The following is a 22928-nucleotide window of genomic DNA, read 5'->3' on the forward strand; positions in this document are numbered from 1 at the left end:
TAGCGCCTTGCGTGCGCAATTTCGCCAAACCCATTTGCGCCTACACTTAGCGAACGTTTGCACGAAAATACTAATACTTCATGGCCATGCCCATTGACTTTGCACTTATGAGTTAAGGCATTGCATTGCGCTTAGTAGACAAAAAATAGGGCCGTTATCTTTTTTACAGTGACGTCATAAATTGGACTGAATAGTTTCCATGAAATGGATTGAATGTCTTACCTAAATGTTCCTCTTTCCACATCTTGTCCACTGAGTCTCACATGAATACCATCCTTCAGCAAAGAGCCAAAAGCCAAGTACTCTGCCAGGGCCCAGTCCATTGTGCATTTTGCAACCATGTCAGCTTGGCCACGAAGGATACGTTACAAGCCTGAAACAACACAGATGCAGTATAGAAAAAGTATAGAAAGTATACAGTATATATATATATATATATATATATATATATATATATATATATATATATATATATATATATATATACACACACACACTACCGGTCAAAACTTTTGAAACACTCATTCTTTATTATAATTTTTTTTTTTTTTTTTTCACATTTTAGAATAATAGTAAAGTCATCAAAACTATGGAATAACATAAATGGAACTAAGGAATTATGTTAGGTTTGCAAAGGTGCGGAAAATTTCCGGTAAATTTCCGGAAGCTTTCCAGAAACTTTCCATGGGAAGTTAAGCTAGGGAATTTTGGAAATATTGGAAAAAACTTTGGGAACTTGGCTATATGCTCCTGCATATTTGTGGCATTCTTAACATAGGTCTTTGCACAGTATTTGCAAATGTACACAGCCTTTCCTTCTACATTGGCTGAAGTGAAATGTATCCACACATCAGATGGTGCACGTGGCATTGTTCTGTAGAATAAGATTAGAAAAAAAACTTGTAAAAAACACTAATGCAATGCCATGCACAGATATATAAATAGTTAGCTAAACAATTGGAATATTCTGGAATGATACAAAATATTTTACAAATGATGCTGGACAAATGAATGAATAGATGAACACTCCTCAATCACCATGCTAAATCAAACTATAACCATCGTTCTTGTCAATGAAATGGTGTTTGCTAGCTTACATTTAGCATCTGATTTACTGGCTAGCTAGCTACTGTATAAACACATTTTTATTTAGTATTTGCTAGTTAAACTTCAATACCATAGATCAAATATATTTACCCTAGTAATATCATCAAAATTTACTTGACTGGATGTAGATCTTGGGCTCAAATGCAGTAGTAGTGTGGCTTCGATAGTCCTGCTGTCGTAAGTAGCCTGCAGTAAGTAGTGTGCTGTGTGCATGTGATTGAGGAATGCGTTGTTTTAACCAAGATTATGCTGCAAGATTTTTTTTCTTAAACTACATTTAAGTTCCCTGTTATAGACTAACTTGCAATTTTGCAAATTTCCAGTTTATTCCCATTAATTCCTGTTAATTCCCATGGTTTCCAACTTTTAAAATTCCCGGAATTTATCCAAAATAAATCAAAACTGCATTATATTTTAGCATCTTCAAAGTAGTCACCCTTTGCCTAGAATTTGCAGACATGTACTCTTGACATTTTCTCAACCAACTTCTTGAGGTATCAACCTGGAATGTTTTTTAAACAGTATTCAGTTTTTTAAACTCAGTATCTATTCAGAGTTCCCATCTATGCTTTTCTTTATTATTTGGTCCAAGTCATCGATTTTTTTATTAAATGTTAGTTTTATAATGAAATAAATTAATATGGTGGCACAATTATATTTTTGTCTACAAAACTAATTTCAAACATTTAAGCATACGCCTTCAGATCAAAAGATTTTTAAGATCATGAGAAACATTTCAGTCAAGTGTTTTAAAACTTTTGACTGGTAGTGTATATATATATATATATATATATATATATACACACACACACACACACACACACACACTGCATATACTGTATATATGTGTTTGTATAGAAAGTCACCACAACCACAAACTTGTACCTTTTTTGTGTAATACTCTAAATAATTATATTATACTTGCTAAAATAAAAGTAAATTTAATGAGTCTTGTTCCACTTTTACTACACACAAAATCAATAGAACATTCTTAATACTTTATATACGTACTGTATTTATTTCCTTTTTGGCAAAGACTGGTCATTGTGTGCATGTGACAACAGTATCACAAGAGTTATACAAATGTTGACTGCATGGGTAGGTGGCAAGAAGAATACAACTGAAACAAAATCTTAATTTAATGTATTTTCATTTTGGGTTTTAGGGAACCAAAATGGCATGCTTTTGGGTCCATTCACAATAACATGTTTCCCAGGGCCAGATCTGTCTAAGATGGTGCACAATAGTCAGCACATAGTCTATCCGGTATATTCTGTCAGCTGTTCAGAATCAAAACTATGACCGATTCATCTGAATCATTCGTTTGAGTCGGTTCTTTTCAATGATTTGTTGAAACGGGTTAGCTAAATGGCCTGTATTGCTTAAACTGCGGTTCAGTTTGAATCACTCATACAGCTGACTCACATGCTGAAGAGTTTGGTGCAGTTTAACACTCTGTAAAACAGTGACTTTAGAAAATAAAAATAGTGCAGAATAAAGTGGAATATTTGCCTTCAACAACTGAAACCAACACAGAAGCTTTTTGTTTGCCAGTGAAGAAGAAAGTATTTTTAAACTCAACTGCTGCATGTGCAGCTTTGAAGAACTCTGTACTGCAAGTAAAGACATTTCCACCCTAAAGAGTATTAAAACAGTACCATAAAAAGTACCATATTACCATGGTAGTACTCTGGTCTTCTTTGAAGTACCTTGGAGTACAATGAAAATAGAGTACGGTATATGAGTACCAAGGTATATATCAAAGTACAAAAATATTACCATATGATACCATCACGGTACCATGGTAACATGACAGTAGGCTATTATTTTTTTATTTTTTTTCCCATTATTATTATTAAAATGGGATTTTGAGAAAGTCCAATAATACTCTGCATAAAACACACACAGAAACTGGCAATAATTTTCATTTCTGGGTGAGATATAGCTTTAAGCCTACCCTGTTCCTATTTTGGAACACTAAGAATATGAGTCCTATTTTTTTTCTCTCCTATTTTTTTCATCATTGGTATAATTTTCTGCTTCGAGGTTACAATATGTGATACCATAATGTGTGAAACAGTCTTAGATGCATTCTACTGTCCCTGCTTTTGAGAGGGAAAACAACAATTGCCGAGAGCTTGCAAATCATGAAGTCAATCCCACAATTAGTTCTGGCAGGTTTTTCTTTCAGAATATCCCACTGGACTGATGCACCGCGCTGTGGTGGGGAAATGCTTTTGCCGGTGGGCTGGTTTGATACTCTGAGGTAGCTGTGCTTAGAGGCAAGCTATAAAGAGTTTCGCTGGAGGGCTATGGTGGTTAGGGTGATTTAGCAGAATTTAAGGCTGCCAGACTGGAGTCAGCTCCTTAAATGCAGTTGTCCCTTAGTGCTACTCCATCAATCCCCTATAGTTCCCCTGTGTCCGCTGTTCACGGAGTGAATATTATGACCTGTGTGGAGCAATGAGACAATCCTATACCACAGAAATGCAAGCATCATCTGTCAGGGTTTTGCTGATGTTCCACACCATTACCACCATCATCCTGCAATGCTTTGATGTCAGTTTCCAGTGTTTTTTCCCTAGTGGTGAAAGCTTAAGAGCATTTAAGATATACTGTAATCTGCAGTTGATGAACTGATATATCGTCAGAGGTGCTGGAACTGGAGGGGCACTGCCTACAGACTACAATTTGTTATAGTTTTAAACACCTGATATTATTTAAAACAGGTAAAATTTGTCAAGAAATGTCAAACAGGTAGAGTCTTTCCACTGACCTGCAAGATTTCTGGGCCGACAGAAAGTTAATGAGAGTGTGCTCAGATGAATATTTACAGTGTACTGTCTCATGTTCGTACACTCCAATATAAGGTAACATTGTTTATTTTATACATTTTAATTTCTAATCATATCTTGATGTTAAATTGCAGATATTACAGTTTTGACATATCAGAGAAGAGCAAATACTCTACTACAGACCTGATCTTGATATCAATACATTTTTATGATGTGAGTTAGGATACATGTGCTTACAATAGCAACATCAGCACAACCTAATTCATATTCATGAGAATGTATCTTGAATTATAGGAGGGGCCTTTGGGACTCCACAACAATTAGTAAATCTAGGTGTGTAACGGTGCTTCAATTGTTGTTGATGTAACACCTTAAAGCATTTCTAATTAATTATTAATTTACCTTTTAACTAATACTTCTATCCAAAGGGACAGCCCCCCTGGAGCAACCTGGGAATAAGTGCCTTGCTCAAGGGTAAAAGTGTGATAGTTCCGGGATCAGCTCTTCCAGAGTTTGAACCTACAACTTTTCAGTGATCAACCCAGAGATTAAACAACTAGGCTACACCACCCACAATCTAAAAGATCATACTTTTAAATTTGGGATTGTCAGGAAATAATTAATTAAACATTGACATTAATGTTTGCCTGTCACAATACATGAAACTCACCACTATGAATGGTGAAATCCTTTAGAGGGACTGAACTGGCTACCTCACCAATGTGCTTGAGCACCTCTTCGTTTAGTCCAGTGGGAGGGCAGCTCATGCTCTTTGGTTCTCCATCTGGTGTGAAGAAGTCTTAAACACAAAACAGGGATATAATTATTGCTGCTTCATATAGTGCAAATTCACTTTATATTTTTACTGAAGAGCCTGCCATCTAGGGTCTAAAATGAACTTTTTGCAATGCATGCTACTAGTGAATAAACAGAGAAAATGTATAGTTCCATAAATATTTCTTACTGAAAATGTATTTTGCATTATTTTTTTAATAAAGATATATGTGTGGTTTTTAAACTCTGGGCACTTTTAGCCCTGTGTCTCATTAAAACCTTTTTCATACTCTCACTTGTTTTTTGTTTTTTTTTGTCTACTTTTTTTTTTTTTTTTTTTTTTTATTGTCATTTGTCATTTTTGTCATTGTTTTCTGAAAGTCATGAAAAATACCAGTGAAACAGTGAAATTTTTAACACATCTCAAATTCTGCATTGTGTTAAGCAGAATTCTGTAATGGAAATTAAATTTTTGAAATAAAATGGCAGGCTCCTTTGTATTGCTAAGGCTAATTTCATAGCATATATTTTATGTATCTTACATACAAAAAATTAAATAATATTTTTACACGTATGCATCATTTGGCAAAATTACAGCTTGATTTGAAATTATGCTCAATAAAATATTTACCTTGACTTCACTTTTCTCATATTTCATCACTGACACACTGGTCGACTTGGTTAACAAGTACACTAACTTTAGAAAAGAAAAAAGTATTATAAAAAACTTTATTGTTTACTGTGGTAAAATGATGCTACAACTTTGGTCGTAAATTTTTTTAAAGTAATAAAATTAATTTTCACACAATAAATATTGAAATTGTTTATGTTTATTTAACTATTTTTTTACATGGCAATAGTTTTAAACTTTTAATAATTTGTATTTATTTGTTTTGATTTTTGATTTTCAAAGTTTAATATTGAAAGTCTAAGTCTGGGACAAGGCTAAAACAGTAAAATCTACACATAAAAGACATTTGCAAAGTAAATCTTAAAATTATTATTTGAGTGTACTGCTAGTCTCTGTCTCTCAGTAAAATGGAACTTGTCACAAAAACGTGAAGACTCATTGTGATTTTGTTTGAAATATTTTATTGAATATTTTGGTGGCTTAATGCAAGAAATTTTCCACATGAGCCACCACATGGAAATCAGGAGACAAAAATATTTAGACATCCTAGATGAACTTCTAATGGGAAATTTTCCACTGAAGGTTGCTAGATGATGCACAAGTCGCAATATATTTGTGTATATTTGATTTGAATCACTCATGTCGCCTACATCAGTGAGGGTCAGACTATCATTTTTGCAATTTGACTTAAACTTGGTGAGTTTTATTAACTTGCTAAAGCCCATTTTTACTCTCATTTGGTGCTTGGTTTGTGTTAATTTTAGACCCTGCTGCCACCTATAAAGTCCTCATTAAAGGGATAATTCACCCCGAAATGAAACTTCTGTCATCATTTACTCACCCTCATGTTGTTCCGAACCAGTGTTTTCTATCTTCTGTGCAACACAAAAGGAGATGCTAGGCAGAATGTTAGTCTCAGTCACCATTTACTTTCATTACATCTTTTTTTCATACAATGAAAGTGAATGGTGACTGAGGCTGATATTTTGTGATCCACAGAAGAAAGATTTTTTTTTCATTTTTGGGTGAACTTTATCTTTCATTACCTGGCCATGGTGAGTCAAGCCAGTGGCGGATGTGTAGGATCTTCTCATCCTTAGAGCTGGTGTATGCCTCCTCACAGATCTTGTCATATTTAGCAACTTCCTCCTGAAAACAATTCATAGTATAGCGATAGCCCACTTCTATCCACCATCTTCATAAAAAACTCAGACACATGACACATTTGTGACAAGTTATTAATTAATGATTCATGGCACCTAATGTATGTGCTACGGCGTTGAAAAAAACAGTGAGATTCAAGTCCCAATTTATTCTCTGAGTGAAATCCCCTGAGGTTTGTCAGCGAGTGAAGAGTGACAGGGATGCAGTTGTAAATAAAATGAGCTGTCGCTGGGCGAGACAAAGTGTCAGCTAGCCGCACTGGAGGAATAGTTTGGTCGGAGGATTGTGGTTTCTACGGCAACGCAAATCTGAGGGTAGTTCGGGGGGCCGGGATGGGTAGCTCTGAGCCCAGGGAATGAGATCCTGGGTCAACGGGTGAAGCATGAAACATGTCATCACCAGAGCGAAAAGATAAAAGGAGTTTTCACACATCTGTCAATTTAACTGCATTTTTCCGTTTAAAGGTTATGCGGGAACAGGACCTGTTGTTGAAATTAGCTCAGGCAATTTGTCAGCTTAAGAAGTTGTATGGAAAAGTTCAGTACTAATGCGATGCCATAATTAATTTATTCAGTGAGTAAAAGTGTCAAATAACAGGACAGTTACTGAGATTAAGCGAGTAGTATTTGGCTGCTCATGTGATTCTAACATGGCAGCCCCCATGTGCGGACCCTCTCCATGTAGAATAAAACAGCATTCATAAGGTTACTGATATGACTGGAGTCTTCATTTTAATGTGAGTGCTCATGATTTCCTGCATACATTGCAAAATTACAGTTCATGTCTTTAGGAGTTAAACTTTTTTAATGAGGAAAAAATGACTGAGTACACCTTTAAGTGTCAGGAAACGATACACAAACCGCACAGGAAACACATCACTTCCTAATAGCCCAGGAAAACAACAGATGTGGAAAGGGTGGCTTAGCTTTGGTTAAAGAGATCAATTAGGATGAACAGTGGGAGTAATAACCCCAGGTGGATGTTTCATATTACAAATTAAGGACATATGGGCATTTCCATATTACATGATGACACAATAATTAGATTTTCATAGATTGAGACACAAACCTCAAACTCTTGCAGTGTTACCACTCCCTCAGAGATGAGCTTGTCTGCATACTTCTTCAGCACATGTTCCTGTTTGTGGATCTGCTTGTACATGAGGGGTTGAGTGAACATGGGTTCATCCATCTCATTATGTCCAAACCGCCGGTAACACACCTACACAATACACAAGTAACATTTATGCACACAGTATATAGAGGCTCCAAAAATATTTGGACAATTTTGGCCCCTTAATTCACATTTAAATATGTTTGAATTTTATTGCATTAGTTAACAAAGAAATCAAACCAAGTTGCATCTGCAAACAAGTAATGCTAGCTTTTTTTTCTCAGAGTCATTTTTGCAATTACTTTTAACCAACTGGTCCCAAGGTTATATAAAAAACTATATTGTTTTATAATCTGAAGCCTAACACTTCAGATTATATTCTTAATAGGGCTGTCAATCAATTCAATTTTTTTATTGAATTAATTAAATGGTGTGCCGATTAATAAACTGAATTAATCACAATTAATCACATATAAAATATTAGCTGAGAAAGTCCCTCAAATAACAATAATTCAATATATAATGATGAAATAATTATAAATAGTTATATTTAAATAATTACAATTAACACACACACACACACACACACTATATATATATATATATATATATATATATATATATATATATATATATATATATATATATTATAAAAACTCAAAAGTTTACATACCCTTGAAGAACTGGTAATATATGTACCATTTTTAAAGAAAACATGAGTGAGCAGGCAAAACACATTTATTTTATTTCTTATGGGATTCATATTCAAGAATGGTACAATCATAAAACAAAACATGGCAACAAATACAAAAATGAAATGACCCCTGTTCAAAAGTCTGCATACCCTTAGTTCATAATTCTGTGTATTGCCCCCTTTAGCATCAATGACAGCGTGCAGTCTTTTGTAATAGTTGTCTATGAGGCCCCAAATTCTTGCAGGTGGTATAGCTGCCCATTCGTCTTGGCAAAATGCCTCCAGGTCATGCAAAGTCTTTGGTCGTCTTGCATGAACCGCACATTTGAGATCTCCCCAGAGTGGCTCGATGATATTAAGGTCAGGAGACTGTGATGGCCACTCCAGAACCTTCACCTTTTTCTGCTGAAACCACTGGAGGGTCAACTTGGCCTTGTGCTTAGGGTCATTGTCTTGCTGGAAAGTCCAAGAGCATCCCATGAGCAGCTTTTGTGCAAAAGAAAGCAAATTGTCTGCCAGTATTTTCTGATAACATGCTGCATTCCCCGTGCCTTTAGAGCTCACACACCCCCAAAACATCAGTGAGCCACCACCATGTTTCACAGTGGGGTTGGTATTCTTTTCACTATAGGCTTGTTGACCCCTCTCCAAACATAGCGCTTATGGTTGTGACCATAAAGCCCTATTTTGGTCTTGTCACTCCAAATTACAGTGTGCCAGAAGCTGAGAGGCGTGTCATGGTGTTGTCGTGCATATTGTAACCGGGCTTTATGGCACTGGCTTCTTTCTGGCAACTCGACCATACAGCTCATTTTTGTTCAAGTATCGTCGTATTGTGCTCCTTGAAACAACCACACCGTCTTTTTCCAGAGCAGCCTGTATTTCTCCTGAGGTTACCTGTGGGTTTTTCTTTGTATCCCGAACAATTTTTCTGGCAGTTTTGGCTGAAATCTTTCTTGGTCTACCTGTCCTTGGCTTGGTATCAAGAGATCCCCGAATTTTCCACTTCTTTATAAGTGATTGAACAGTACTGACTGGCATTTTCAAGGCTTTGGATATCTTTTTATATCCTTTTCCATCCTTATAAGGTTCCATTACCTTGTTATGCAGGTCTTTTGACAGTTCTTTTCTGCTCCCCATGGCTCAGTATCTAGCCTGCTCAGTGCATCCACGTGAGAGCTAACAAACTCATGGACTATTTATACACAGACACTAATTGCAATTTAAAAAGCCACAGGTGTGGGAAATTAACCTTTAATTGCCATTTAAACCTGTGTGTGTCACCTTGTGTGTCTGTAACAAGGCCAAACATTCAAGGGTATGTAAACTTTGATCAGGGCCATTTGGGTGATTTCTGTTATCATTATGATTTAAAAAGGAGCCAAATAACTATGTGATGACAATTGGCTTCATATGATCACTATCCTTAAATAAAAGGCAGTTTTTTTGCATGATCAGTCATATTTTCAAAATCAATGCCAAAATTTCACAGTTTCTGCCAGGGTATGCAAACTTTTGAGCACAACTGTATATGTCGGGTATATACCATGGTCTGTTCGAATACTCGAATACTCAATGCTGATTAGCTGGAATGCGTGCATCAAGTCATCATCAAGTCATGCAGTGCAGTCTTAAATTCAACTGTGAAGTGCTACAGGAAACACGGAAAAGACAATAGTGTTCATCGATCAGCCCTGTATTAATCACCCATAGTGCTTGTGAGGAAAGTATGGTTAGACATTCAGCTGTTTTGCACAGGGGGGGAAAGAAGCTAACCAGGACCCATCAAATGCTGCTTCCGCTGTCCGGCAAGATGATTTATATATTAATATGTAAACGTAATCTGCACTGCTCAACATGTGCTACTAGAGCTAACAGCTAGAAGATGCCCCGCTATCACGGCTAGGTGTGTGTTAAACAATTTTAAATGCACTTCGCAGAGGCAACCACACTCCGTTTGGTGTCGGGTGGTTCTTTGCCTCCACGTTGTGCATTTAAAATAATTTAATGCACACCTAGCCGTGGATTATCCCTTACATATATATATATATATATAAAAATAGTATTCAGATAATTAAAATGCATTACATTAGTGTGGCAGAGGAGTTAACCACTGATAATACAATACAAAAAGTGACTTTAGAATCTAATGTATTGTTTATTTGCATATTATTAAACATAAGCCAATCATTGGCCTACAGTTCACAGCAAACCGTTTTGCAATTGAATTTGTCAATCAGTCCAAGTTTTATTATTAGGGCTTTTCTAAGGAACCATCAATGTACACCTGCATCAGATGGATGCTTTTGGAGAGTCTCACTATGGTTGCGTTGTGTCATAAACAAACTATTTTTAGGTCGCTGTGTCAAGTTAAACATAGTTTAATACTTTGAAAAACATGTCTTGAGATCCCTAAATTTAGATTTGCACTTCATCAAGCTGTGTTATGAACGCAAGAATGCGTCCTCGTATTGTGCTGTTTGCTGAAGTGTTGGTTTGTTCTCTGTATAAGCTGCGCATTGCCTATACAGCTGAAGTTTCGCTTACTGCCCCCTGGAGAAAACGGGTGGTAGTTCAAGCATGAATTGCTCAGGAACTTTCCTTATTACGGTCCAGGGACATGATTAATTGCATTCAAGTTTTAAACACGTTATTTTTTATATAATTAATCGCACTGAATTAACGCATTAAATTAACAGCCCTAATTCGTAAGATTTTTTTTGCTTAAATAGTGTGCTTGTGCTATATTTCTTAAAAAAATAAATGCCACTTGGTTTAACATTTTGTTATCGAATGCAATATAATGTGCTTTTCTACATTCATAACAATAGATAGGATTCTACATGATTCTATATTGGAATATACCACTATTATTTTAAAATTCAGTGATATTTCTAGTGATAAGTAGGATGTGTCTTCACAGTATTTACCAGGTCTATCACCACATCCTTGCTGAATGTATTCCTCCATTCTTCAGCAACCCTGCACACATACATCACAGCTTCTGTATCATCAACGTTGACATGGAAGATGGGTGCGTTGACCACGTGAGACACATCCGTTGGGTAGGGAGAGGAACGTGCCATTCGGCGATCTGTGGTGAATCCAATCTGGCAACAGAAGATAACACTCATCAATCTAAAACATACTGAAAGGTCAGGGTTTAAGTGTTTTGCTGAAATTAGTCCTCTAGTCAATTCTAATAGGAAAAGCTGATGTTCGATTTTAACCTGATTATTGACCACAACGTGGATGGTGCCATGGGTGGTATATGAAAGGAGTTCACTGATGTGAAAGGTTTCATAGATGACTCCCTGACCAGCAAATGCAGCATCACCATGCCTGAGAATGGACATTACCTAGGGGACACAAATGCAAGTTATATTCTTTTTATTTAAAAGACAATTCCTGGTTTGTATTATTTAAAAAATCAATATGAAGGAGCCTTCATACACAAAAAATATGGTTATACAGTATTCTGCATTGGCTCATCTTAAAGGGGACATTTCATGAGGAATCACATTTTCTCTGATCTTTTGAGATAAAAGAGCTTGGTGTACTGTTAAATCACACTATAAACTTTTTATATTTATTTATAATTATAACTTTTATATTTATTTACATTTGTATATTTATTTACTTTTTATATAAATGTATATTATATTATATATTAATCTATAATTATAATTAATTTATCATTTCTACATTTTCTTAATTGTAACTAAGATGCAAAATTGACATTCTAAATCTCCGCAACTTTCTGATTTTTTACTACTGTAACATTATAAGTGGGCCTTAAGGATTTAAAAAAAATAATTAAATTATATATATTTTTGTTTTCCAATATGACCCCTTTAAAAGATCAATGTAATCCAGGATACCCTTCTCCCTTCAGTGTCTCTGTAGAACTGCTCTGCCTTGGTCTTGCCCTGAACAACAGGGTCCACTGCCTCTAGATGAGAGGGGTAAGCCATCAAAGACAGAGTGATATTCTTGTCTGTTTCCCTGTTGATTCGTTCATGGTACATCCCCAAATGATATTTCACATCTCCAGAACCCTATAGAAGAGTAAAGTGAAAAAGTACAATAGGAGGAGAAGAAATATCCGATGAAATTCGATATGATGAAATAATCTGTGATCAGATGAAATCGTATATTACCTCATCTGCAGCCTCAAGTTTGGGATCAAACTGGCAAAAAATCTGGTCCAAATCTTTGCAGACTACATTGGCCAGTACGTTCACTCGACCCCTGTGTGAATCAGAGGTTGTGTTATTATTGCTTGGGTGAACTCATAAAGGTAGGATGAGATTGAATGGACCAGGTTTACCTGTGAGGCATGCCCATAATAACACTTTCTATACCAGCTTCGCTGGACTTATCAATGATCATCTTCAGGGCAGGGATGAGTACCTCACAGCCTTCCAAACCAAAGCGCTTCTCTGAAGACCATTTGCGAGCTAGAAAGTCCTCAAATCTGGAACAATAAATCAAGCTTCCATATCAAATTCCTCCAAAGAGCAAAACGTTTTTCTGATTTGACATTATATATCTCAGGGTGTAAATAAGGTAGCTCCAAAACTGCTATTGTTTTGTTCCCAATCATGTCAACTGTAGTTCAGTAAAATTTTGTGTTGATACGACAAAGCAATCAAAGCATTACAAAAATAATTTATCCTAGTGTCCAAAAAAATTTCCAAAAGCCTCTCCAAACAAATAAAATGTATGCTCTCGTATTTTATGTTCTATTTATTTTTCAACTTGCAATGTAAAGTACAGCTTCTAAGTTTTAAAACGATACCTATTTTGTGTTGGTCAAGACTGTATTTATTAATATTATGCTAATAATTTTTTTCTCGGCGGGCCCACTGGCGAGCCCGCAGGCCAATCCGAACTTGAAAGGTTGAAGGATAAGTTTACCCTTAAAATATGAAATTATGAAATCATATTCAATGTTGCTTCAAACCCGTATATTCTATGTTGCTTCAAACCTGTATGACGTTCTTTTTTCCATGGAACACAAAAGGAGAAATTTCAAAAGTCTTCATACAGCTTTTTTGCAATATAATAATAGTTAATGGTGAATCGGGGCTATCAACCTTCAAAAAGAACAAAATAACACCATAAAACCACTGTTAAAGTAGTCAATATGACTACGTGCACAATATTCATCATATTTGATTTGGGCGCTGCAAACAGGAGGTGACCAATGATTTATTTTGAGAGTGAATAACAACATAAATTTCAGTCTGTTTCACTCAAAAAGTGAGCGTATGGCTTCAGAAGACTTGGAATACATAGTGTATATTGTACTTGGTATATATAGTGAATATAGTGATAGCCAATATTCACCATTCACTTTCATTATATGGCAAAAATCTGTGTGAAGATTTTTCATATTTTTAATTTGTGTTCCATGGAATAAAGAAAGTCATAAGGGTTTGGACCAACATTAGAGTGAATAAATAATGACAGAATTTAAATTTTTGAGTAAACTATTCCTTTTAGTCCCAATCACACGTATAGTGATTTGCAGCAACAAAGCCACCGGAAATCACTCATTTTCAATGAGAGATGTTGATATAAACATAAACAGCTATTGTGATGTTGGCATGTCTTATCCAAATTAGGGTGGCATTTGGGGCAGGGCTAAAATCGATGTTAATGTCAACAGGGCTTTACTAAATTAAAAAGTAAAAATACTCTATTTGAAACACACATTTTCCCTTCTCTCATGAAAAATTATAACCATGGCTTGCTGAAATGCTGTTGAAGCAGGGCAAAATGAGTCTTCAAATGAGGAAAACAAGAAAACAACACTTTTTCAGGATGGTTACCGTGTTGAGCGAACAAGCCTATCTAGTAGGGTTCTCTTCTCTCTGCCAGAAAATGTCATGATTCCCGGAGTTTCGAATTTCTGCTGGATCCACTGGCATTGCTCCATATTTTTGATAAACATGAATTCCACCCCAATATGACCACAGTAAGATGTCTGGAACATTCAAAGCAAGTTCATTCTAATGTACGCATATGCTCATTAATTGGATTTTATGCATTAATGCATTCATTATGTATAATTAAGAATAATTAAAACCAACATAATATAGGCTAAGTGATCATATTTGCCAAAATTACATCTTTTCAGAATAGCTGAATGCTAAGAATTAGTGAATGTTACATTTGAATCAGCCCAAGCACAAAACCAGCTAATGAGGAATGAGTAAGGAGTGTTTCCACTCAAATACTAGGTGATATCACAGATATCCAGCCAGTTCCCACCTCAAGCCTGTGTATGATTTCTCTCAGTGGGAGTGTGCTTTCATTTCCCCCAATGAATGTGGTTAGTGGCAACTGAAATGTCTTATCCAGATCAGATTCTTCCAAGCCATATGACGCTAAAGATTAAAGAGGAGAAACATACAGTATTAAAACCAAAAACAGAACATATAATGAGACTGAATGATTGAGGCTCTTTTGAATGATATAAATTTGAATTCATTTGAATAAAAGTCTTTTGAAAACGATTGAAAATAACTGTGCACATACAAGGTTGGTTAGCAATTGTCATGCCAGTCTCTTGCTAACAAGTGTTATGGTAATACTCTGGAAACAGCATGGTAGTGTGCTAAAATATTTATTTACGGAGCTCACACAAAAATTAGGTTTAAAACATTTCTTTTTAAATAAATATTATGATTTCCAATGTATGAATGGCATATTAGACATCATATGCAAATTCTAATTTACATTACTATCAATTTCATGGTTAGCTAAACCCCTAAATGGCAAAACAAAACCATGCAATGCAGGCAAGCATGGTGGTTTGTGATGCATCCTATAGATAACACTGGGATCTATCTGTAAGACTGGGTCTCCTCAAGAGCGGAACACACACAAGAGGAGACAGGTGCAGATGTAATTAAAGCCACAATACAGATTAAGATGGCAGCAAATGGAAAGATACATCATGCTGAAATTAAGAGCCTTCTGGTCCAATACACGCACTCATTGGCTGTACTGGGAAAACCTGACCTGACCGACACAATGAAAGTATGCAGAGGTAAAAGAGGCATGTTTTGAGAGGTCTTCTCCCTGGCTATTACTTTCTCTCTCTCTCTTTCGATCTGTTGTGAGAACATGTCCTACATCCTTCTATTTTGCTGACACTAAAGGCAATAGAACCCGACAGGAGCAAAGGGGAAGATTTATGGCCCTTTATCTCAGATAACATTAACCTGTGCTTGCGATTCAGTCTGGGGCATAGCTCTCCCCTCCAGCCCCTGTCGCTGTCTCAGACTGGGGAATCTGTAATAGCTGAATGAGGAATTGTTTGGCTGACCACTTACACGTCTACACCGCCTAAAACCAGACACATACACGCTCCCTCTCTCCCTTTCCATTAATCTAGTGCTATAAGTCACCAAATAACCAAAATGCAAGGACTGGTACAGGCAGTGTTATTAAACTTCATTACAATAATCTTGATCCTTATATAATATGAAGTGCTATCAGCTCTGATTATGAGGCTGGGAAAGCAACTTTCAATGGCCTTCGGAAGCCGTGAGCAAAATCGAAAAGACTGATCTAAAAGATTAAACACAGGAACTGCACAGCAACAATTTTATGTCTACAGAGAATTAAAATATTACATACATTCAGCATATTTTATGGCTAATATTAAGCATTTTAATGATATTGGGGTAAAATCTGTCCTTTGATGGATGGTCCAATAAGGGTGTCTTCACTTTGCAATAAAAGAGCTTTTTTCCACTCATCTCCAACAATCAAATTTTCCTTTCATAATTAAAAGGGAGATGTTTGCAGCGGATGGGCGCAGGCTTGTTGCTACAGTGACGTATAAATATAGTGGCTGGGGTTGGCAAGTTCAGTCACCAATAACATTATACAAAACTTGGGTAGTAGCTCACACTGCCAAGTAGTGCACTCTGTAGTTATAAATAAAGAACTGTAGCACTGACACTAGACACAACAATAAAGACAAAGATTGTATGTGTATACAAAATAAAAAACAAAATAAATATATACATATTTTTAGAAGCCTGAAAGCTTTAATATACAAAATATTTTGCAATAATTAAGAGGGTTTCTATATAAAGAAAAGTGTATCACTCAGCAGTTGCAGTATTGAATGTTGGTGTGACCCACACAAGAGAGGGGGTGGTTAGCAGAATATAATAACACTCTTAAGGATGAGCCCCAAGCATGGAACCACATCAGCATTTATGTTTTTAGAACAAAGAGCTGTTTTTAAGTGGGGCAGTGTAATTATGGCTGAGGGACACAAGAGATATCAACAAAGGTGTGAGTTATGATGTAAAATAGGAATACATATAGGGTACAATGGGGTTAAAGGCACTACTTAAAGAAATGGGGGGGGGGGGGGTACATTTCTATTTGTTGAATATTGCTGGAGCATACTTTGTGTGAAAATAAATAATAAGAGAAGGCTGTTTTGGTAAAAAATATTTTTGCCATTGAGTAATTAAAAAGCTTATTCAAAATAACCACTTCAGAAAAATGTATGCCATTTATTGTTAATTTCAATCACATTTGGCATTTCATAACATCTCAAGTGTTTTTTAAACAAATTAATCTCTATTGTAATTGGATCAGTCAATGTAAGCCCACTGTGAACATTCTTCATAACAAATCTATTCACCCCACTTAAGAAAAAACAATCTTTTATGGGGGCCTTTAGCAATTTATTTATTTGGCAAGTAATCTTGCAATAAGCTGGATAATGAACAGTCAGACAGTAATTTTCGCAAAATAAACACCATCGGAACTCTGACGAAAGCAGAGGTGCAAATCAGCTGTTAAGTGATTTCTTTCTTCTCACATAATAACAATTATTTTACGCAAATCAATATTTCATGTCAATTTCCTTATTTATTTGGAAAGAAGTCTTGTAATAAGCTGGATAATGAGTAGTCATCTGGTCATTTTCGAAAAACAATAACCAACAAACCTCCTACGCAAGCCAGAGGCAGAATTCAGTAGTTCAGTGATTTCTTTCTTCTCACATAATAATGCAAATCAATATTTCATGTCCATTTATTTATTTATTTGTTTATTAGCCGTGTAATAAGCCAGATAATGTACAGTCAGCCGGTTGTTATTTGCAAAATAAACACCTTCAGTGTGATACAAGACCCCTCCACTTTGCGTCACCATGTCGGGTTTTATTTTGCGATAACAACCGGCTGACTACATTATCCCTTTCTTAAATCACTTAAATCAAATTACCTCTAAATCAGCATATGAACCCGATTATCTCAGAATCAGGAAAATGTTTCAGTGTACAGAGACAAAGAGGTGTTTACGGAAGTGCTTTGGGGAAGGTTTTGGTGGTGTTTTGGGAGAAAATCAAATCAAAAGTGCCTTTTACCCTGGGGGGCCTTAAGCCCCATTGTGGGGAATATTCTGATTGGATATCTCACCCAGCTTGTCAATGGACGTGATCAAATCTGAGGGAATGAAGGAATCCAGATTGACAGTAAGGATGCCAACAGGGTCCAGGGTCCAGCCAGGCCACATGGTGGCCACGTACCTAAAGGGAGAAAAATGCGTATTAGAGAGATGATTAAACTGAATTTGGTATCTCCATAGCCAAAGCAGAGTTTAAACACACATCAAAATCAAAAGCACAACTGAGCAAGGAAGTGCATTATTATAGCTGACCATACAAACAAGAACCAGCGTGACACATGACTAACAAATCTCATAGGAATTCACACTAATTTGAACATACATTCCCAACAGGCTGACAACAGGAAATTGGAAAAAAAATTTGGCTTTGCCAAAAGACAGAATTTAATAAATCCCTACGATACTTCATCTAATTAATTAGAGGAAGCAGGGAAAATGTAACCACCTGTTTTGATGCAAGCAATCTCTTTGATATTTTGATTTTCAAAATGGAAAAAAGACGGTCTAATTAGGTTAGAACTAATCACGTGATTTGCATAACTACACAGGGACACTATAAAATGTATGGATTTACAGGCACCTCTTTGATTTGTTGTGGTCCACTTCAATGCTAGTGAATACGATTTCTTTAGTTCTTTTTTGTGTATACTTTCATCAAAATAATGTAAACTTTCCCTTAGATTTTAATTTAGCTTTTAGATCCTATGTGTAACCCAGAGCGACTCACTTTACCTGATATGCTCTGATAAGATTGTGGACTGCTAAATGATCCTCCACCACCTTTTGTGACATGGCAGGTGTCTGGGACATGCCTCGCCCTTGGAGTAGTGTGGAAAGACGCTTCTCTCCTGTTTCCTCTAGACTGCTGGCTTTGGTGTTACGGAAGTATGCATCCCAAGACTGTTACAAAAGGGCATATTTCAAAATGTCAGATTGTCTTATTAAATAAAGGGTTATAAATAAGAGTTTAAAGAGATAATTCACACACACACACACACAAAATGAAAATTCTGTCATCATTTACTCATCCTCATGTTGTTCCAAACATGTATGACTTTTTTATTCCATGGAAGACGTTAAGCAGAATTTCCAAGTTGCTCTCTTCCGTTCAATGGAAGCGGATGGGGACCAGGGGCTGTCAAGCTCAAAATAAATAAATAAATAAATAATTTTTTTCAGAAAAATAGCCAATATGACCTGTGTGCTATATTCCAAATCTTCTGAAGCCATTCAATAGCTTTGTGTGAGGAAAAGACTGACATTTAATTTGCTATTCATTAAAAATCTTGCCTTGAAATGCTTGCTTAACCTTGGTGGTCACCGCCTGGTGGTCACCAAAGAGCAACTTAGACATTCTGCGAAAAATAGCTCCTTTTGTGTTCACCAGAAGAAAGACAGTCATACAAGTTTGAGTACATGATGACAGAATTTAATTTGTTGGTGAACTATCCCTTTAAGAGACATTTGATGTTAAGCTAATTTTTGGAATGTTTCTTTTGGAGCACAAGAAGGTTTACAGATTGGGAAAATTACATAATATGAGAAATTAATGATAGTATTGCAGAGATGTCTTAGCAAGCACACTAGATCTCTGAAATGGGACATCCAGAGAGTTTGAGTGCTTTTAGTAGATGTTCACTGCACTTCATGAACATTTTTGTGATCCTCCAGCCAAGCGTAGTACATCTCCACAACGTAGCTGGAGCTGCAGGCTGCCAGTGAGGGCTCAGCAGTCCTGGTTGAACAGTTACAACGTGGGTCAAAAACTCACCTCCCTGAACCCACGTGCCCCTCATCCATTTGCTATTGCTTCTCAGGGCACCAGCAAGGGGCCTCAACTGACTCATATCTGCAAAACTCAGTAGATAGGATACAGAAAGGTAATTAGTATACAATCAACCACTAGATGGTATTTGTTCTTAAAATCTACCATAACTAATAACTTGGGAGCATATCTTATACATTCTGGGTTAAGCTCAGTCGACAGTATTTGTGGCATAATATTAATTACCACAAAAAATAACTTTGACTTGCCCATCCTTTTCTTTAAAAGAAAGCAGAAATCTGGGTTCCAGTGAGGCACTTAAAATGGAAGTAAATGGGGCCAATCCATAAATGTTAACGTTTCAAAAGTATAGCCACAAGACATACACAATATGTGTGTTAACATGATTTTAGTGTGATAAAACCGCTTACTTACCTTTTCTGTGTAAAGTTATAGCCAATTTTACAACTTCGTTGCCATGACGATGTAATGTAAACAAACTCCGAAACCCTAAAATGACTGTAAAGATGATGATTTAAACAACTTTACAGCTCAAATAATGCATGAGTTTTAACAGAAGAATTAATGTAAGTGCTTTTATAAAATTATAAGCGTCATATTTCTGCCTTTAAACACTACAAAAATTGGCCCAATTCACTTCCATTGAAGCGTCTCAATGTAACCTCAGTTTTTGTTTTTTGATTTTTAAAGAAAAGGTCAAAATAATTTGAGGAAATCAACATTATGTCAAAAATGCTGTCGACTGAGTTTAACTTGTATTGAACCTAAAATATTCCTTTAATGTTTATACATTGTAATATATTATTTATAATATTTATTATACTGTATTCTATTATGCAAGATATTTTCAGATTTGTTATAATGTATAAACTTGGTGTGTATATTACAAGATTATAACCCAATTTTTAAATAACATTTCAAACATTTTTGAAATCAGAGATTTTACCCTAAAAAGATCAGCTTAGACCATCAAACCGCTTAGTGCTGGTCTGGCTACCTGTGGAACGAACCTTTACCCCTGTCTCTCTTTCAACATCTCATCCTAATTCATGAAAATGTTCCTCCTTGATGCTGTATGTCCTCTGTCACGCGCTATATGGATGAGCTCATTGGTCTCTTTTTTACGCCGGATTTTTGTCAGTAATTAGCATCCATACTAGAGCCAAAAATATACTATAGCGCTGTATTAAAGTGCTCTATCTACAGTATCTGTGCCTCATGTTCCGGTCATTTATGGCAAGGGCTTGTAGACAAAGCTCGGCCTTTATCTCAACCTTTTCAATGACATATTGATTTGAACAGCACAAACAACCTTTCTCCAATCACTTCCAATATCCGATAACCCAGTGCGCATTTATGCTAGGCAAATATATCAGCGGTAATATATATATACCGTAAAGATGCATCGATTGGACGGGTTTGTTTACACCTTTTCCGCAACACACATCGAGGTTATGTTACCGTTCGCGCGACGCAAGCAACGTTTTTCAGTGTGGCATCTCTACGTCATAACAAATAAATGTCACCTTGAGCTGCGCGCGCGGAGATGATCCGCTTCAGTTCAGCTGCGGTTTGATTCTGGGTCGAGTTTCTTTTCTCCGTACTATAATCTCTTCAACGTCAAATCCGTCCCATAATCAGCATGTACTGTAGGCAGTGAGCGTGGCACTGCAGTTGTTCAGTCCTTGAGCTCAAAACTGCATCTGTTAACGCAGCATAAAGGTTTACGGTAACATATTAATTTTCCATATTTTACTTTTAAATCAATCTTTGTAAAGTTTTGCTGTTATATAGCACATTTAGGTTTTTATAGCCTGAACTACATCACTCCAGTGTACACATATCCAGTTACCTGGAATATATAGGCACAATAAAGCACCTGTGCTGTGAGGTGACTCTGGAAGGGGTTACAATTACAGAGCAGGGTGACCCATACTATTCATACTGAAGGGGGAAAAACATATCTTAAGACACTTGAAGATCACAGGCTTACCTGAATGCTCATATGGCATGTTCTGCACTGCTTTAACTTAATGGGATTTATAAAAAGGTTTGTCATTATACAGTTTATACTATATTAGTCAATTTACTCAAACAGATGTAGGCTGGGAAGGACTACAGATAAACATGCTCTGCTCTTGATAAACACCCTTAAACCTATGTTATTCTTCGAAAACCTGCCATGTTCTCAATGCATTTTCCTTTTTATATATAAAGATTAAACAGTAATTATAACTTAACTTATAAGTATTAAATCTGGCAACCACTGTGTGTTTAAATAAGTCAAATACAATATTTATAGAAATTACAGACATCAAATGAAGTGGTGCCGGGGTCTGATAATGAGAACATTGATATTTTCAGTAACATCTGATTCTTAATCATTTCAGACAATTACGCTCTCTAAATTTTCTGAGGGGTTGTGCAGAATTCACTTGAACATGCAGTTTCAGTTATCCAGTTTGATGTTCTTTATGTTGCTGGAATTTAAGCCTTCCCTCCCCCATAGTACTTTCAAACTAGCTTCATCACTCTTGTAGTGGCCAACAACCAGAAAAAGAAAGCATTGCCATCTATCGTCACTTAGTCACTATCATGGTACTATCAGTAGTAAAGTGTACTTGATTAAACTTCAGCGTTAAGAGAAAAGGTGGGAAAATGCATTAGTTCAACATGTATATATACTGTGCAACCATATAGAGCAATTTCGACTCTTAATTAGAGTTAACAATACTGTATATGCACACACAATTAGTGAATTGGTTATTGAGTAGCACTATTCATGCTATAATCACAAAAAGTGCCACATAACAGCAAAATGTACAAGGTAAATTAAGAGAAAGCAGCTCTATTAAAAATAAAAAACAGTACACTTAATTTCATTGTTTACAATCCATCTGTGTTCACTTAATCCAATTGTGTTGGGACTATGTGAATAATATTTGTTGCTTCAATGTATTGTTGAAATGAGGCAGGGGATTTCCAGCACCTAGCTTGCTTTGTAGACATGTAATATTTGAGTTTTACAAATTGTTTAAAAAAAAAAAATGTATAGCATTTTATATATATATATATATATAATGATTTAATGACTTTAAAAATGTCATGTGGTGCAACCATCAAGTAAAAGGTATTAAAACAGTTTCCTTACACCTTAAATAAATGTGTACACAACTTCATCAATTAAAAAAAAGTTTTCAAACATACGTATGTTCAAGGTGAAAAATATTTTTAATTCCTTATTCATTTAATATTCATTATTCATTTTATTATTCATTAATTTTTAAGTCAAGAATATCAAGAAGTTTTCTCATGTTTGCACTAAACGACCTGAACCAAATGTGCATTCTCATTAAAATGTCAAAATATTGATATTTAATGATATGACAAAATAATGATTTGTTTTTAAATCTT

At 35.8% G+C, this 22928-nt stretch overlaps 1 protein-coding gene across 1 annotated transcript in view; it reads right to left on the reverse strand.

Annotated features, from left to right (window-relative positions):
• Positions 1-21013, reverse strand: part of ogdhl (oxoglutarate dehydrogenase L) — a 32417-nt gene extending 11404 nt beyond the window's left edge. The window contains 16 exon segments of the mRNA XM_051647551.1: positions 223-373; positions 4573-4701; positions 6354-6456; positions 7540-7692; positions 11209-11388; positions 11509-11637; positions 12160-12336; positions 12439-12529; positions 12609-12755; positions 14116-14270; positions 14558-14673; positions 17740-17821; positions 17823-17849; positions 18461-18628; positions 19373-19521; positions 19524-21013. Coding sequence (XP_051503511.1) covers positions 223-373; positions 4573-4701; positions 6354-6456; positions 7540-7692; positions 11209-11388; positions 11509-11637; positions 12160-12336; positions 12439-12529; positions 12609-12755; positions 14116-14270; positions 14558-14673; positions 17740-17821; positions 17823-17849; positions 18461-18628; positions 19373-19521; positions 19524-19575 — 2009 coding nt within the window. The 5' untranslated portion in view covers positions 19576-21013.
• Between the last annotated feature and the right edge of the window lie 1915 nt (positions 21014-22928).

Source organism: Myxocyprinus asiaticus, chromosome 21 (genome assembly GCF_019703515.2).
Source record: "Myxocyprinus asiaticus isolate MX2 ecotype Aquarium Trade chromosome 21, UBuf_Myxa_2, whole genome shotgun sequence".
NCBI lineage: Eukaryota > Metazoa > Chordata > Actinopteri > Cypriniformes > Catostomidae > Myxocyprinus > Myxocyprinus asiaticus.